The sequence below is a fragment of the Sorex araneus genome, chromosome 2 (genome assembly GCF_027595985.1).
Source record: "Sorex araneus isolate mSorAra2 chromosome 2, mSorAra2.pri, whole genome shotgun sequence".
Taxonomy (NCBI): Eukaryota; Metazoa; Chordata; class Mammalia; order Eulipotyphla; family Soricidae; genus Sorex; species Sorex araneus.
In genome coordinates, this window is record NC_073303.1 from 206,221,241 (window position 1) to 206,239,046 (window position 17,806).

At 59.5% G+C, this 17,806-nt stretch overlaps 2 protein-coding genes across 2 annotated transcripts in view; both read left to right on the forward strand.

Annotated features, from left to right (window-relative positions):
• Positions 1 to 7,852, forward strand: part of LOC129401736 (collagen alpha-1(XXIII) chain-like) — a 69,224-nt gene extending 61,372 nt beyond the window's left edge. Inside the window, exons 3-4 of the mRNA XM_055124549.1 lie at positions 3,575 to 3,619; positions 7,827 to 7,852. Coding sequence (XP_054980524.1) covers positions 3,575 to 3,619; positions 7,827 to 7,852 — 71 coding nt within the window. The remainder of the gene's footprint in view (positions 1 to 3,574; positions 3,620 to 7,826) is intronic.
• An 8,503-nt stretch (positions 7,853 to 16,355) lies between these two features.
• Positions 16,356 to 17,806, forward strand: part of LOC101544629 (collagen alpha-1(XXIII) chain) — an 18,428-nt gene continuing 16,977 nt past the window's right edge. The window contains exon 1 of the mRNA XM_055124550.1: positions 16,356 to 16,442. Coding sequence (XP_054980525.1) covers positions 16,356 to 16,442 — 87 coding nt within the window. The remainder of the gene's footprint in view (positions 16,443 to 17,806) is intronic.

Below are 17,806 nucleotides of genomic sequence, written 5' to 3' on the forward strand. Positions count from 1 at the left end.
CCCCCTTCTGGAACTTTCCACAGTGGGCCTTATGTCCCATAGAGACCAGCGTGCCAGGGGGAGGACAGGGTGATGTGGAGGAGGTGGTGGAGAGAGCTGGGAAGCTAGACTAGGTGGGGTGTTTGGGTCACACCCAAGTAGTGCTCAGGGGTCACTCCCAGCTTTGCGCTCAGAAATTACTCCTGGCAGTGCTCAGGCGAACCATACAGGATGCCGGGGATAGAACCCGGGCCAGCGGCATGCAAGGCAAACGCCCTGCCCACTGTACTATCCTCCAGCCCTGGGTTTTGGGCCCCATCCGGCTGTGTTCAGGGCTTACTCCTGCCTTGACCCAGAGGCCCGGGTGTGGTGCCAGGGATCGAGTCTGGGTCGGCCACGTGCCAGGCAAGCCTCATCTGCTGTGCTATTGCTCTGGCCCCTCCAGGTGGGGTTCTGCATGTGGTATTCGCATCTCGGCGCCGCCAGCCCAGCGAGAAATAGGATCCCGGGCCCTTCACACCTGGAAATAAACAAACGACTTCTGCAAACTTTGCAGATCCTTTTGGCAAAGAGATCCTGAAACCAGGCCAGGCGGCCTGACTCCAGAGCCAGGAGCTGGCGGCCACCTCTTGCCGCTTTCACCGAGCAAATTTCCTGCCTGCTGTCCCACCGCGCCCCATCTCCCACCCCTACCTTCTGCCAAGTTCCCTGCTGTCCCCCTCCCCGCATACACACTCGCACATACACACACGAGTCACAGTCACACACACACACACTCACACTCACACACACGAGTCACAGTCACACACACTCACACATGAGTCAGTCACATACACATACTCTCACACTCTCACACGAGTCACAGTCACACACACACGAGTCACAGTCACACATACACTCACACATACACACACGAGTCACAGTCACACACAGGATATTCACACACACACGAGTCAGTCACACACACACTCTCACACACTCTCACATACACGAGTCACAGTCACACACTCACACACACACGAGTCACAGTCACACATACACTCACACATACACACATGAGTCACAGTCACACACAGGACATTCACACACACTCACACATACACACACACTCACACATACACGAGTCACAGTCACACACTCACACACACACGAGTCACAGTCACACATACACTCACACATACACACGAGTCACAGTCACACACAGGACATTCACACACACTCACACATACACGAGTCACAGTCACACGCACACAAATAGACTCTGAGTCCCCTCCCAGTTCTGTGGAGAGGGCAGCGCTGGCTTTCGGGACGTGGGCTGAGGTGCGCCGTGCAGCGCTGGGCCTGGGGCCTGGGCAGGAATGCGCCCTCCCCACGGGGTGCAGAAATGTGCCCCAGACGAAAACCACATGGCAGCAGGGGCTGTCAGCGTGCCGCAGCGCTCTGCCGGGAGGGCCTTTCCGGAAAGAGAGGTCAGAGGGAGCTCCCCCCACCCCCCATAAATCCTGGAGAGAAAGCCCAGGCCTGTCTCCACACATGTGCCTGATTACCTGGGCCCTGGGCCCTGCAGGCTGGGCCCGCACCACGTGGTTTCCCAGGGCCCCCGAGAAGGACCATTCGCCTTCCTCCCGCCCGGCTCCCCCTCGGAGGGGTCCCTGCTCACTGACCTTTCCCGCGAGTCTCAGCCCTGTTTCACTGCAGTCAGCCTGAGTCTGGGACAGCCGGTGGGTCGGGGGGAGGGGAACATGGTTCTGGCTGGGCGGCAGGTGAAGGGGTCCTCTTAGTCTAGGCTGGCTGGTGGGCTCAGAGTTCCCTCGAGTACGTTACGGACTAGCAACCGACTATCCCTTAACACAGAGTGGGCAACCCAGGAAGGCTTCCCAGAGGAGGATGCTTGTCTTCGGCAGGGTTTATTAGTTTAATTTTGGGTTTTTGGTTTTGGGGCCACACCTGGTCATGCTCAGGGCCTGCAACTGGCTCTGCATTCACTCCTGTCGACCTGGGGCCATATGGGATGCGGGTGAACCCAGGTCGCCTGCCTGCAAGGCAAGCCCTGCTGCGCTGACTCTCCAGCCCCTCTGGCTGGGTTTTGGAAGGTGTTTTAGGAGCTTGACTGCACAAGCGTGGAAGGATGTGAGCGATGCCCTTCAGGGCCCTGGTGCCTTCTGATCAGGTGACTGGAGCCTGTTACATCCCTACCCTGTAGCCTGGTGCCACCTGGCCCCTCCCCATGCAAATGAGGGCTTGTGCTCGACCAATCAGGTTGTGTATGTAAATAGCATCACTCAGGTGTTTCACTGAGGCGGACCCTAGGTGGTCCTGGGTATGGAACTGGGGGATCATCAGGGGCCGACCTCAGCTCAGCCACTGCCTTAGCCCCCTCTCGTATCCCTCCAGCCCCTTTCCTTAATACTTTTTATAGCTTATGCTTTTAGGTTTTCTTTTTGGCTCCAGTGTCCTGATCTCAACCCCCCAGCCCACAAGGCTGGCGATAAATTCCTTCTCCTTGCAGGGGTGCGTGGGGTGGGGGTGTCTAGGCTGCACCCAGCGATGCTCGGGGCTGGCGTCTAGCGGGACTGGGGACCCCGTGCGGTGCTGGGCCATGCAAGGCTAGCGCTCAGTCACGAGCTAGCCCCTCAGCTCTCACTCTGTCTTGCCCCTGGACCTATGCAGGGTTTGGGGCTGAACCATCCGAATGTCGTTTCTGCCTCTTCCACACAGAGCCCTCTGCCCTTCCCGGCCAGGGCTCCCGAATCCTGACCTTTGGGGACTCCGCGGAATTGTCCAGTGGATTTTTTCTGGGGGGGTTTTGGGTCACACCCGGCGATGCACAGGGGTTACTCCTGGCTCTTCACTCAGGAATTACCCCTGGCAGTGCTCAGGGGATCATATGGGATGTTGGGATTAGAACCCCGGTCGGCCGCGTGCAAGGCAACCGCCCTACCCGCTGTGTTATTGCTCCAGCCCCTGTCCAGTGGATGTTGAGGTCAACTTTTACAGGGAGGACCAGGGCTTGTTTAAAAAAAAAAAGTTGGGGGGCCGGAGAAATAGTACAATAGGCAAGTTGCTTGCCTTGCGTGCAGGTGGCCTGGGTTCGATCCCCCGGTACCCCATAGGGTCCTACAAGCCCACTAGGAGTGATCCCTGAGCACAGAGTCAGGAGTAAATTCAAAACACTTCCGGGTGTGGGGCAAAAAGAAATATAAGAGTTTATGTGTTCGGGGCTGGAGTGATAGCACAGCGGGTAGGGCGTTTGCCTTGCACGCGGCCAACCCGGGTTCGAATCCCAGCATCCCATATGGTCCCCTGAGCACCGCCAGGGTTAATTCCTGAGTGCAGAGCCAGGAGTAACCCCTGTGCATCGCCAGGTGTGACCCAAAAAGCAAAAAAAAAAAAAAAAAGAGTTTATGTGTTCATTTCTGTGGAATGATGCTAGATATGAAATTAATAAATGATTGAATGACTGACTTGGTGCCAAGGAGAGAGGGGTGGGGGGGGTGGGGCGCCGGGCTGCGGGTGCGGGCAGGTGTGGGGGCTGGAGAGGCCATCTGTGTCCACTGGCCACTGGTATGAGGAGTATCCCTTGTTTCCCAACTAGGTCCCCCTGGACGGCGCGGTAAGCCCGGAAGAAGAGGCGATGCGGGTGAGTTCCCGATTTTCCCATTTCCTAAGCTGAAACTAGAATTTCTGCCGACCCCGACCCCAGCCGCCTCACGCACCACGTGAACCAAGGCGAGGGGGCTCCCTCAGTCCCTGCCCGCTCCAGCTGCCCCCAGGAGCCCTGGCCCCACCCAATCCCTTCCTTAGGTTTCCCATGTGGCAAATAGAGGGTGAATTCACCAGCCCCAGCGGGTTCTTAGTTTCTTTCCAGGCTCCCTGCAGCCCAGTTGACCCCTGGAATTCCGCCCGTCCCCCAGCTAGGCCTGACCACCCTGCGCAGAGCCGCAGGCAGGGGCTCCACGTGGGTGCCCATCTGCTCGCCACACCCCACGCACACCCACTGACCATGCTCGGCCGCCTTCTCCCCTGCACGCACCCTGCCAGTGGCCGGCCCTGCCCGCCGCAGGAACCTCCTGCGTACACCCCTGTGCTCGCCCACCCATGCACCCGCCCTGCTCACATAAGACCCGCCTTGTTAGCCCCGCCTCTCTGCTTGCCCCGCCCCTGTAATGACCCCGCCCCGTGATAGCCCCGCCCCGTGATAGCCCCGCCCACGCAGCCCTCCCAGCCCCTTGCTCATGCCTGCCCCTGGCCCACCCCTTTGCTCCTCCTAGTCCTGTGCTCGCCTCGCCTCACCGCTGCACTAGCTCTCCCTCTGCTCCAGTCCCTCACCCACTGCTCTCCCTGCCCCCGCCCCTCTGCGGGCCTGCGCTCTCCCCGCCGGTCCTCTCCATCCCTGCATTCTGCCCCTTCCCTCAAGACTTTCCTGTGCCCCCGCCTTGCTGCGCCCTCAGCCCCCAGCCCTCAGCCTTGCCCTCCGCATAGCCCCCCCACTCACTCCGAGCTCTTGGCCGTGCACACCCTGGCATCCGTCCGACGGTCCTGCTTACAGCCGAGAGCACCAGGGACTAAGAAACGGCCCAAGCGACAGCACAGCGGGCACGCTGCTTCCCTTGCTCGTAGCCCACCAGAGCTCGGTCTCTGGCATCCCTGTGGTCTCCTGAGCACCGCCAGGAGTAACATCTGAGCACAGGGCCAAGAGTTACCCCAGAGCATTGTTGGGTAGACCCAAAACCCAAAAAAAGTTAACTAAAAATAAATAAAGGAGACTTGCCCTGCACTCAGCTGACCCAGGTTACATCCCAAGAGCCGCTTTAGGACCCCCAGAACCTCCCCAGGACAGAACCCGGAGCACAGGGCCAGGAGTCATCTCTGAGCACCACTGAATGTGTCCCTCTCCCCCCCCCCAAAGAAAATCAGACAGAGCTGCTGCTTAATGAATGCAAATGAATGCACAGCCCCCTGGGAGCTTCAGGAGGGCCCCAGCCAGAGCTCCCGGGGCCCAGGGCCTGGGCAGGACCTCTCTGGCCTCAGGCACTGCTGTGGGCAGCTCCCATCCCTCCTGCCCCACCCCTGCCCCCTCTCGCCTCCTCGACTGCTTGCCAGGCTGTGGGGTGTGAGCCCCTTGCACTTACCCTCTGGGTTCGTGTTTCAGCGCGGGGGCTGACTGCCTGCCCCGCACACTTCACCTGCTTCCCAACCTTAGCAAGCTCAGTTATTGTGCCTCTGATGCTCCCCTCCCCGCCTCAGCCCCTGCAGCCCCTGGGGCGGGCAGTGGCGTAGGACCCCGGGCTCGGGCTGGAGACATCATGCAGTCTCCTGGCCGGGGCGACAGTACAGCGCGGGGGGGCTTGCGAGACTTGCCTCCCTGCTCCCGACCTACGTCCGGTCTCCAGCATCCCGTAGGGTCCTCCGAGCATCACCAGGAGTGATCCTTGAGCACAAAGCCAAAAGTACCCCCGAGCACCACCAGGCATAGCCCCAAAACAAAAACCAAAAAATGAGTCCTTGATTACAATGGCGGGTTATAGCAGCTGAATTTGAAAACCCAGGGAAGACCCTGGAAAGACTGAGCAGCTGGTCGGATGCTGGTCTTGCATGCGGTGACCCGAGCTCAATCCCCAGCATCCCGTAGGGCCCTCCATGCACCGCCAGGAGATTCCTGGCAGAGCCTGGAGTAACCCCTGACCATCACCATGTGTGACCCAAGCCCCCCCACCAAACTTTTTTTTTCTTTTTGGGTCACACCTGGCGATGCACAGGGGTTACTCCTGGCTCTGCACTCAGGAATCACTCCTGGCGGTGCTTGGGGGACCATATGGGATGCTGGGGATTGAACCCGGGTCAGGCGCATGCAAGGCAAACACCCTACCCGCTGTGCTATCGCTCCAGCCCCAAAACTTTTTAAAATAAATACCAGGATTCATTCCCTGGGCCTCCTGCATGTGCCCTGTGGCTCCGAGACTGTTCGGGGCTGAGGAGTACTGTTAGTGCCACAGCGGATTTTCCTGTGCTGGTGGGTTCTTGAGAATCATATGAAGAATTTACATACAACATTCGGAAGACTGAAAGTTAGAGTTTATTGTACAGGAAAAGTCAGTGGGCCCAGGCTCCATGCCCAGATTTCCAGGCCTGTCCTTCTCCCGTGAGCAATGTCCCCGGTCTTATCCCTCACGCAGACCTGTCCCCTTAGTGACTTCCCCGTCTTGTCCCACGGAGTCCCCTCATTTCCCGTGACCGACCGCCAGGCCCGGTCCCTGCATCACTCTCCCTAACTTCCTCCAGTCTCTGGCCAAGCCATGTGCGCGGGTGATACCTGTGTTCTGTGTCCGTTGCTCGGGCTCAGCTGTGCCCTAGCAGTTCCTGTCACCCTGTCCCAGCGGTCCTAGTCTCTGGCCACAGCTACATGCGTGTGGGTGAGACTCCACACCTGGTCACACTGCCTGGGCCCTGCCTGGACCCCGCCCCTGGGCGGGCCTCCCGGACTGAGCCATGGGTCTGGGCACTCAGCCCTCCCTGGCCCTGGACGCCCGGGAAGAGAGGAGAGAATCCAGAGAGGTGAGAGAGAGAGAGGGAGAGAGGTGGGGCTAGGGACCACCTTTTCTCTGCTGCCATATTCCCCCCCAGCCATCCCATTATCTACTCTGACAGGCTACCTGCTCCACGGTAGGATTTTTTTTTCTTTTTGGGTCACATACAGCGATGCTCAGGGGTCACTCCTGGCTCTGCACTCAGTAATTACCCCTGGCAGTGCTCAGGGAACCCTATGGGATGCTGGAAATCGAACCCGGGTCGGCCACGTGCAAGGCAAACGCCCTACCCACTGTGCTATTGCTCCAGCCCCCTTCATGGTGGGATTTATTTTATTTATTTATTTATGTATTTATTTTGCCTTTTGGGTTACACCCGGCGATGCACAGGGGTTCCTCCTGGCTCTGCACTCAGGAATTACTCCTGGCGGTGCTCAGGGGACCATATGGGATGCTGGGGATCGAACCCGGGTCGGCCACGTGGAAGGCAAACGCCCTCCCCGCTGTGCTATGGCTCCAGCCTCTCATGGGATTTAAACTGGCCTGGCGCTCCACACTGCCCGGCCTGCTGGCCCGTAGGGTGGCCCTCCAGGTCTCACCCGCCACCAGCACTTCTGGGTGCAACGCGGGAGGCCCCCAAGCCACGTGGGGCCTCGGGGAGCTCCCAGCACTGCAGGAACTGAGAAGCGCCATAAACTCAGACCCCCCTGAATCAGCAGCCTGGGGGGCCCAGAATTGCAGGGGAGACAGTGGGGAGGGGACTTGGCCTTACTCTGTGAGTGCTCGGGACGCACAGACACACTCATTCACACACACGCACATATGTGCTCACACACCTGCGTGCACCCTCATACGCACGCCATTGATCATGCGCGTGTCCTGCTCCCTCTCTAACCCAGACTCCCCCCACCTCTTCCCTTCCTAGAAGGGAAATGCCCCCCCGGCCGGCAGCACCAAGTAGGGGTTCTCGTCAGTGCTGGGGTCCGCTCCCTGCCTGCTGCGCATGGCTGAATCCCAGGCGCCGCCTCAGGACTAAACACGAGCCCCTCGAGCAGGAGCGACAGGACAGTGGGAGGCGCCTGCTGCACGCAGCCAACCTGAGTTCGGTCCCCAGCACCCCATAGGGTTCTCGGAGCACTGCCAGGAGTAATGCCTGAGTGCAGGGCCAGGAGTAAGCCCTGAGCACTGTCGGGTGAGGCTCCTGGTGGCCACTGGGCAGATAGCAAGAGACACTTGCTGGGGCAGTGGCTGGGGGTAGGAGGGGGGAGGGGTGCAGGTCTCTCGCACCCTGACCGCGGCTTCTCTCCTTGTGTCTTGCAGGGCCTCCTGTAAGTGACCTGGGCTGAGTGCGTGGCGCCGGACAGATAAGGCTGTGTGTCTCCCCTTGGGTCCGGGAAGCGCCGAGAAGTGGGCGGGGAGAGGCGGGAGGGAAGACAGACCTGGATGGTCAAAGAGGGTGTGGCCGGAACCCCCCACCGAAGTCCAGTGGGCCCAGCCACAGGGCCTGGCACCCAGCCTTAGTGGGGGCCTCCTGATATCCTGGGGGGCTCCCCTGGGCATTGGCTCGGGGGTTGGGGCGCCAGAGTCCGAGTCTCAGTCCCGCCCCCAGCCCTGCCTGCAGCCCACCCTGAACAGCCCCCCACCCCACCTCAAGCCAAGCCACGAGGCTCCATGCCGGGGAAGGGGGCGCCACGAAACCCCCGCTCGCCCCTCGTCGGGCTCTACAGCCGGCTGGGGGCTGTCACTCGCGTGCGTGGGTGTGTGCACGTGTGTGTGCCCTCATGGATACCTGTGTGCATGCGTGGGTGTGTGCCCTCAAGGGTGCCTGTGTGTGTGCGTGGGTATGTATATGCGTGTATGCACCCTCAAGGGTGCCTGTGTGCATGTGTGGGTGTGTGCCTCAGGGGTGCCTGTGTGCATGTGTGGGTGTGTGCACTTGTGTGTGCCCTCAAGGGTGCCTGTGTGTGTGCACGTGTGTGTGCCCTCATGGATACCTGTGTGCATGCGTGGGTGTGTGCCCTCAAGGGTGCCTGTGTGCATGCGTGGGTGTGTGCACGTGTGTATGCCCTCATGGATACCTGTGTGCATGCGTGGGTGTGTGCACGTGTGTGCACCCTCAAGGATGCCTGTGTGCATGCGTGGGTGTGTGCATGTGTGTGTGCCTTCTTGGATGTCTGTGTGCATGCATGGATGCGTGCACATGTGTGTGCCCTCAAGGGTGCCTGTGTGCGTGCATGGGTGTGTGCATGTGTGTGTGCTCTCATGGATGCCTGTGTGTGTGTGGATGTGTGCACATGTGTGTGCCCTCATGGATGCCTGTGTGCGTGTGTGGATGTGTGCACATGTATGTGCCCTCAAGGGTGCCTGTGTGCGTGCGTGGGTGTGTGTATGTGTGTGTGCTCTCATGGATGCCTGTGTGTGCGTGGATGCGTGCACATGTGTGTGCCCTCATGGATATCTGTGTGCGTGCGTGGATGTGTGCACATGTGTGTGCCCTCAAGGGTGCCTGTGTGCGTGCGTGGGCGCGTGCCATGTGTGCATGCGTGGGTGTGGGGGTACCTGTGTGCCTGTGCTTTCTGCTGCTCCCCGGATGCATACCTGTGTTGGTACCTGTGCTGGCACCTTACATGTGATCGCATGTGTGCTGGAATGCGCGGGTGAGTGCGAGGTACGTGCTGCGTGCAGGTATGGGCACGTGCGGGGTGCCCGTGTGCTGGTGCATGCATGGCTGTGCCCCTGCCCCCCCCACACACGGCTGTGCCTGGCACACCTCAGCTGGGCTCTGTGGAGCCTCAAGCGCTTTCTTGGGCCATGTTTGAGCACCGGCTGTTACATGCGTCCCGAGTGACGCCTCAAGAGGCTGAACTGCGCTCCGCGGGCCGGGTGGTGTCAGGGCTCCCTGCTCGGAGCTGTGGATCCGGGGGTGCCGAGACACCACCCAGGGCAGGTGTGTGCCCCAGCCCCCACATCCCAGTCTCTGACCTCCCAGGGTTGCAGGACCCGGGTCTCCTCCGTGTCTGCTGCCTGAAGGCAGCCTTTGCACCCGCAGGAGCACGGCACCCCCAGATCAGTCCTGACCACTGGGGGGGCATTGCAAAGACGAATCCCTGAGCCAGTCTACGGTGGGGAGAGGCCGGTCTCTGGCATCCAGTATGGCCTTTTGAGCACTCAGGAGTGATCCCTGAGCCAAGAGCCAGGATAACCCCTGAGCACTGCTGGGGGTGGCCCCAAAATCAAAACAAAAAGTCTGTCACTCCTAGCTTGTAACTCGAACCCCGGGGAATAGGGGAGAAAGGGCTTTGCAGACTCCCAAGGTGGGAACGGGAACTCGGGCCCTCTCAGGAGGGGCTGGACTGAGCACAAGAGGGCAAGCCGGGGCCCCCGCCAGAGCGCAAAAGGCGGGGCACGTGCTTTGCTGCAGCTGGCCCAGGGGGGTCCCCGGCATCCCACATGATGCCCTAGCACCGCAGGGAATAACCCGTGAGCGCAGAGCCAGTAGTAGGTGAACACTGCGCACCACCAGTTGTGGCCCAAACACACACACACACACACACACACACACACACACACGGGCAAGCTTTGTTCTACATGATGCGGGAGGTCCTGGGTTCGACCCCCCTCCCCCAACACAGCACAGAGCTTGGAGCTCAGTCACAGTGTGGCCCCCAAACAAAAGCAAAACCTCGTCACCCTGCAGAGCCTGGTGAGTACTGAGCACTCACCAGGAGAGTGCGCGGGTCGGAGGAGGTTTCCTTCCCCTGTCCCTCCCCGAGGACGGAGCATCTACTGCGGGCCGGGGAGACCGAGGCTGCGCTGATGGTCGGGGTCGGCACAGCCCTGCCCTGGCTCTGGGAGGCCAGGCGTACGCAGAGGCGGGGCGGGGTGCGGGCGGGGGCACCACACCTGGTGAGGGTGGTCATTAATGCCGTGTCCATTCTGCAGGGCCCCGAGGGACGAGACGGCTACCCGGTAATTTGCTCGTTTATCTTGTTCTCTTCCGCTTTTCCCCCCTCTCAAGCCCCAAGTCCCCTTCTGAGCCTGTGCCCACTCTCTGTGCTCCTCCCCAGGCCCGGCCCTGCCCTCCACTGCCAGGGAAACGTGGGGTGGGGTAGGGGCCTGTCTGCAGCAACAGGCAACCTGCAGACAGCACGGAAGCTTCCAGAAGGAATCGGTCTAGGCATGCGTATACCCCCGTGTATACACACCCCATGTTTATCCTCCCGGCCTGCAGGGCCGAGATCAGCGTTGGGGGGCAGAGGGGGCCAGACACGGGTTTGACCTGGGCTTTTGCAACGTCTCGGGGTCTCTGACCACAGAAGCTACAAGGCAAATTAACCTTGGGGTGGCCCCGCGGGACCGTGTTCAAGTGGGGGGACTGAGGGGCAGTCTGCGGGGAGGGTAGCCCAGGGTCGGGGGGCTCTGAGGTGCACATGCAGGGTTTGCCTGTGCGAGCCCCGAGTTTGATACCCGGAACCACATTGTCCCTCGAGCACCAGCGGATCGAGCCCCGATGCACCGAGCTGGGCCCAGTGTGTCACCCCAGAAGGCAGGGCAGCCGCGTCTCTCCTCAGAGACCCCTCACGTGTGGAGGGCCAGACCTGGGCTCGGACAGGCTTTCGGTGCTTGAAGCTAGAGGGTTGGTCACGGGCAGGATTTGAGGGTCACATGCTGTGTGACCTCCCTGGCGCCTGCTGGTTTCTGAGGAGGCTCATCTGGACCCCCGACGCCAGCCTTCCTCGTCGCTCTGCCCGTCCCTCCTGGGCAGCAGAGGTGACGGTCTTTGAGGAAATCCCCATGTAGAAAAGGCATTTTTTGGTTTTGTTTTTGGTCGCCCCCTGCTATGCTCAGGGCTAACTCCTGGCTGAGGAGTTACTCAGGAATTACTCCTGGCGGTACTCGGGGAACCCTTCGGGATGCTGGGGATTGACCCGGGTTGGCAAGACAAGCATGCTCCCTGCTATGCTGTTGCTCCAGCCCCAAAGGGCTTTTGTCTTACTTAGTTCTGGTTTGGTTTTGCTTTTTTTCTGCAGCTCACTAAGCCCCAGGGCCAGCTCCTGGAAGGATTTATTTTTCCCTTTGGAGTAAAAGCCCCGGTTCCCCGTCTAGAGTGAGGCTGGGGGCGGGTGACTGTGTCGGGGGCTATGCCACGCTGCTCCCAGCATAGTTCTGAGGGTTCTTATCTTGGGGGACAGAATCTGGGGCTTCCACCCAGAAGACCTGTACTCCAGTGCTCTGGGCCTTCTTTTTAAGTTTTGGGGTCACACCCAGTGTTGCCCAGGGGTTATTCCTGGCTCTGCACTCAGGGATCACTCCTGGCAATGCTCAGTGCTCAGGGGACTATGCGGAGTGCTGGGGGGCCAGCCTGGGTCGGCCATGTGCAAGGCAAGTGCCCTCCCTGTTCCGCCCACCCCCTCACGTCACTTGCTTGATGGGACAGTGAGAGGGCCAGAGCGCTTGCCTTGCACATGGCCAACCAGCTTTAATCCCCAGCATCCCACGTGGCCTCCCAAGCCAACCAGGAGTCATCCCTGAGTGCAGCGCCAATATTAAGCCCTGAGCACTGCCGCATGTAGCCCCGAAACAAAAAATAAAAGGCACAGTGAGAGCACAGGGGGTGGGAGGAGGGAGTCAGGAAGTACCACTGTTTGGGGATGAATACAGTGCAGCCAGTGTCCCACGGCGAGGCCAGCTGGAATCAAAGATTTGAATGGACCCAGGAGCGGTGACAAGGTCCAAATAGGCATCCCCATGTGTCACAACTGATAGGCAGATTGTTGCCTTACCCCCACCACAGGACCCCTCAGCCAGAGGTCAGCCTGTCTTTTATTCTCTAGAGGGAGTCTTGACAGCAACATGTTTATGGTACAGCGTTCCCAGAAGAAAGAAAAGCACCAAAAAAAGAGAGAGAGGGTCAGCTCCTCTGCAGTCCTGACCCCGCAGCCAAGACCTTAGTATCCCCTGGGGTGTGGGCACTACCCGCAGTTTCTCAGTGTGAAGGCCTCGCTTTCATGTTCCTTCTGAAATGGGCTTCCAGGAACATGCTTTTGGGGTTGTTTCCCCCCACACACTCACACGTGGACAGAAGATTATTTTGCATCGGTAAGAATTCTTCTAGGGGGTCAGAGAGCAGAGGAAAGAAGGCGCTTGCCTTTCACGCAGCACGATGCATGGTGTTTGAATCCGCAGCACCACGTATGCGCACCCTCAGCTTCATCCGCGGGGCGCCCCTGAGCGCCACCAGAGGGCGCCCCAGAGCCCAGTTATGAATATCCCCTGAGCCACCAGAGGGCGCCCCGGAGCCCAGTTATGAATATCCCCTGAGCCACCAGAGGGCACCCCCGAGCCCAGTTATGAATATCCCCTGAGCCACCAGAGGGCGCCCCGGAGCCACTTATGACTATCCCCTGAGCCACCAGAGGGCGCCCCGGAGCCAGTTTTGAATATCCCCTGAGCACCACCCGGAGGGCACATCAAGCACAAAGCCAGGAACAGACCTGAGCACAGCTGGGTATGGCCCCAACCCCCAACACACACACATTCATTCTAAAATGTAAGCCCTGTGGGGCTGGAGCGATTGCACAGCGAGTTGGGTGTTTGCCTTGCACGTGGCTGACCCGGGTTCGATTCCCAGCATCCCATATGGTCACCCGAGCACCGCCAGGGGTGATTCCTGAGTGCAGAGCCAGGAGTAATCCCTGAGCATCGCCGGGTGTGGCCCAAAAAAGCAAAAAATAAAATAAAATAAAATGTAAGCCCTGAGTGGCGTTTTATCCTCCGTGGCATGTCTCCGAGCCCGTGACTCGGACCGTGACTCACTCGCCCCCACAGGCCACATTCTAGAAACAGTAGGAATAAGCTTACCTGCTTATCTCATGATCTCCTTAGAAGAAATGTTGCTTCACCAAAGGGCCAGCACATGCTTCTGGCTGTGATGTGCCCACTCAGTTGCCCTCCAGATGCCTGGGCCCGAATACCTCCACCCTGCACCCCCAAAACCAACCCCCTGGCAGAGACTGCCATAGTTTCCAGCCAAAGCCAATCGGTTAAGGAAAAGTGGCTGGGGGCAGAGCAGTGGTAAGTACAGCATGCCAGGCTCTTGCCTTTCAGACGCCCGAGCCAGGTTTGTTCTCTGGTACTCCGTGTCCCCTGAGCCCACCAGGAGTGGTCCCTGAGTACAGAGCCAGGAGTAAGCCCTGACAGGTGTGACACAAAACCAAAAATGAACAACAACAAAAAAAACGTGTTGGGAGAGTACCTTGATTTCACTGATGTACCAACGGCCAACATCCAGAGACTATTAAACCAAGCTCCCAGAACATCTTATAGCCTAGTTCTCCCTCTCGGAGAACCTGACTAGCTACCGAGAGTTTCCTGCCCACATGGGAGAGCCTGGCAAGCTCCCCGTGGCATATTCATATGCCAAATACAGTAACAATGATGGGTCTCATTCCCCTGACCCTGAAGGAGCCTCCAATGTAGCACCATTGGGAAGGACGAGTAAAAGGAGGCTGCTAAAATCTCAGGGCTAGGACGAATGGAGACGTTACTGAGACTGCTCGAGAAAATCAACGATCAATGGGATGATGATGATGATGATGATGATTTTGATGATGATTTTTCGGAGATGTTTTTGCTTGTTTAATTTTTAGTTCTGGGCTCACACTCGGCAGTGCTCAGGGCTTCCTCTTGGCTCTGTACTCAGGGATCGCTCCTTGCTGGCAGGGATCGGGAGGTCATGTGTAGTACTGAGGATCGAGCCAGAGTCAGCCGCGTACTGGCCCGCTGTACTCTCTTTGGCCCCGGCACCAGCTCTCATTAGAAGTGTATCCCAAGGGAGCCCGAGCAGTGTACTCAGCTGGTGAACACAGCCGACCCGGGTTTGATCCCCAGCATCCCATATGATCCCCGAGCACCTCCAAGAATAATTCCTGAGCTTCTGAACACTGCTGGGGGTTTTTGTTTTGTTTTGTGTTTTAAGTATAACCTGAGCCATGCAGCTGTTTTTAATCATCTTTGTGTGAAGTGCCACTGTCACCTGGTGGTTGAGTATGGAATTGCAGTAAAGTCATCGGACCACCATCTGTCCCTGGCACCCCACTGCCTGCCCCCCACCCGTCAGCACCAGGTGGAGCTCTGGTGTCCCCCCGGCCCAGCACCCCTGCACTGAACAGTCACATCACTGGACCCGGCTTTGAGACATCTAGCCCTGTTGGCCCGGAGTGGTCTTGAGACCCCACCAAAATGCAAGGCCATCGCCCTTCCCGCTGTCTGTTTTTTTTTTAAATGTAGGAGTACGGCTGTTTATTCAGCCACTGATTAAGCTGATCGAATTGGGCATGAATTCCATGTTACTTTAAAAAAAACTTTTTAATTGAGTATCCATGAGATAGACCATTACAAAACTATCCATAATTGGGTTTCAGTTGTACAATGGTCAGCACCCACCCCCTCACCAGTGCACATTTCCCACCACCAATGTCCCGTTTCCCTCCCACCATCCCCCAACACCCACCCCCCACCCCAGCCTCCCTCTGTGGGAGGCACGTTCCTCCTTGCTCTCTCTCCTCTTCTTTTTTCTTTTTTTCTTTTTGGGTCACACCTGGCGATGCTCAGGGGTTACTCCTGGCTCTGCATCAGGAATCACTCCTGGTGGTGCTCAGGGGACCATATGGGATGCTGGAAATCAAACCCGGGTCGGCCGCGTGCAAGGCAAATGCCCTCCCCGCTGTGCTATCGCTCCGGCCCCCCTCCTCTTCCTTCTGTGCATTATGGTTTGCAGCACAGGGGCCAGGAGGCCATGGTGTTGGTCCAGCACTGCCCAGTTTTTATTCCCGCGCCCCCCTCCTTCCCCGTGCGGTCACTGGGCCTGGCAGTGCTTGGTGGCGCAGTCTCACCTGTGTGTGGTTCTGAGCGCTAGAAGCTGGGCGGAGCCAGGGACGGCAGGAAGGATGCTTGCCTTGAACCTGGCTGGCGAGGCTCAGTCCCGGCCGCCCCGTCGGGTCCCCCAAGCACTTAGGAGTTCCTGAGCATCGCCTGGGGTGGCCCCGAAACCAAACTAATCATATTAACAAACAAATATAAAGCCAAGCAGCGGAAGCGCCAGGGTTGCAGGGGCGCCTGAGCGTCCTCACTGCTGGGTCCTCCTCAGAGACCTTGCAGGTGTGTTTTGAGGCATGGATAGGAGTTCGCTGGTGGACGGGCAGAAAGCAGTTCGCACAGTAGCTCCCCAGAGCACAAGGGGCCCCTTGCTCCCCAGAGACCATGAACAGGAGCTAGCCCCCCAAAAAAGAACACGTGGCGGATGCAGGTGGGAGATGGAGGGACTCAGCACCGTACCACGTGTCCGTGCGACCTAGCACTACCCCCAAAATGAGCACCAGGAAGGTGGCGGAGGGAGGCAGGGGGGCTTGTCTCTAGCCCAGCTCCGGGAGGGGGAGGGAGCCGGCCCAGGCTGGGACTCTTGTGGAAGGGGAGGCGGGAGGGCTGGCGGGTTGGGAGCCCCTCTAGACGCGGGAACCCTTCGCACGGGTCGCTTATGGTCCGCCTGTTACGGCCCACCTTAGCTTCTTCCGCTTGACGCCTCCTCTCTCACCTCAGGGCGCTTCCCGAGACCTCCCTGCTGCCCCCCCCCGCGACCCCCAGTCATGACCTCCCCAAGGTCGCGTGCCTTGAATGTGCCCGCCCGGGTTTGATCCCTAACATCCCACAGGGTCCCCTGAACACAGCCAAGACTGATCCCTGAGCACAGAGCCAGGAGTAAACCCTGGGCATTGTGGGGTGTGGCCCCCCGAAAGTCCCCCAGCAAGGGGCAGACTCCCCTGCCAGTGCCCGACACACCCTTGTTCGGAAATGCCCTTTGAGCACAGCCCCGCCTCTGCGGAGTTTGTCCTGCACTTTGACACGCGGGCGCTGACGGGCCCGGCCCTCCTCCCGCTTGCGGGCAGCAGGTGGTCTGCACCCCTTCTCAGGAAAGAGCACGACCAGCTCCCCGGACAGGACCGAGGGAGGGCTGGCATCCAGCCTCAGCACTCAGGGATCCCCTAAACACACACACCACCAGCTGTGCCCACGTTGGGGGCAGGCAGGCGGTCAGGAGCGCCCCCTAGTGTCCAGGCAGCACCAGCGCTCATTCCGTTTCCTTCTATTTTGTTTTGAGGCCACACCTGGTGGTACTCAGGGCTTACTCCTGGGAGGGTTCGGGGACCAAATAGGACACCGAGGATCGAGCTCAGGTGGGCCACTCTGCACCCTGGGAAGCTTTTTTTTTTTTTTTTTGCTGGTCAGAGGAAACATGGGATGCAGTAGCCAGAAACAGTCACCAGGGACCAGGGACCAGGTTTGGGTGGGGGAGAACTCCGGCCTCACTGCGTGCTGTGTGCGGCCCACGCCTGGAATAAGTTGCTCCAAGGATGGGAGGTGTGAGGGGCCCGAGCGATAGCACAGCGGGGAGGGCGTTTGCCTTGCACGCGGCCAACCCGGGTTCTATACCCAGCATCCCATAGGGTCCCATGAGCATCACCAGGAGTAATTCCTGAGTGCAGAGCCAGGAGTCACCCCTGAGCATCGCTGGATAGCGAAAGGTGCAGAGAAAGGGTGTGCCCAGTGCCTGACAGACTCGGGGCGGGAGGCTCGGGAAGGGGTGGGGGCTGGGCACGGGCTCCGGGGTGTGGGAGCTTCAAAGTCGCAGGGACGCATCTGTGCTCAGCTCTGAGAAGTGCCAGTGTTGAAGCCAAACTCTGCAAGCCAGGCCAGACTCCGGGACTCCCAGCACCCTCTCAGCTAGCTCCACACCCTGACACACCCCCACCCAGGGCCACCGTGTCGCAGAGGCACAGCGCCCCCTCCTGGAGTCACGAGGGAGAAGCCCCCAGCTGGTCACACCACCAGACCTCTGCACCCCCAGGAGGGGGCCGTTTGGCCAGAAATGGGGGGCAGGTTCCCACTGCCCAGGGCCTTGCAGTTGGACAAATTGTGGACATCTGGGCTGCAATTACTGGGCCCAGGGCTGATGATCCCCTTCCTCCAGGGGCTGTCGGGGCACTGTGGGGTCAGGTCCCCATAATACCTCTTAATCGCAGACAGAAACCAAGACTGTGGCCGGCAGGGGCTGAGCGGGGCGGGGGGGGGGGGGCTGCAGCGGGCACCCGGCCAGAGTGCGGGTTCTGCTCTGGGAAAGGCATTGTGACGCCCCCTGCTCACCCAGGCCCCACCTCTCCTGCCAGACGAGCCAGGGACGAGCTGGTGGGGCCTCCTGTTTGGGAGGGGAAGGACAGGACACGGAAACTGAGGCTCAGGGGCAG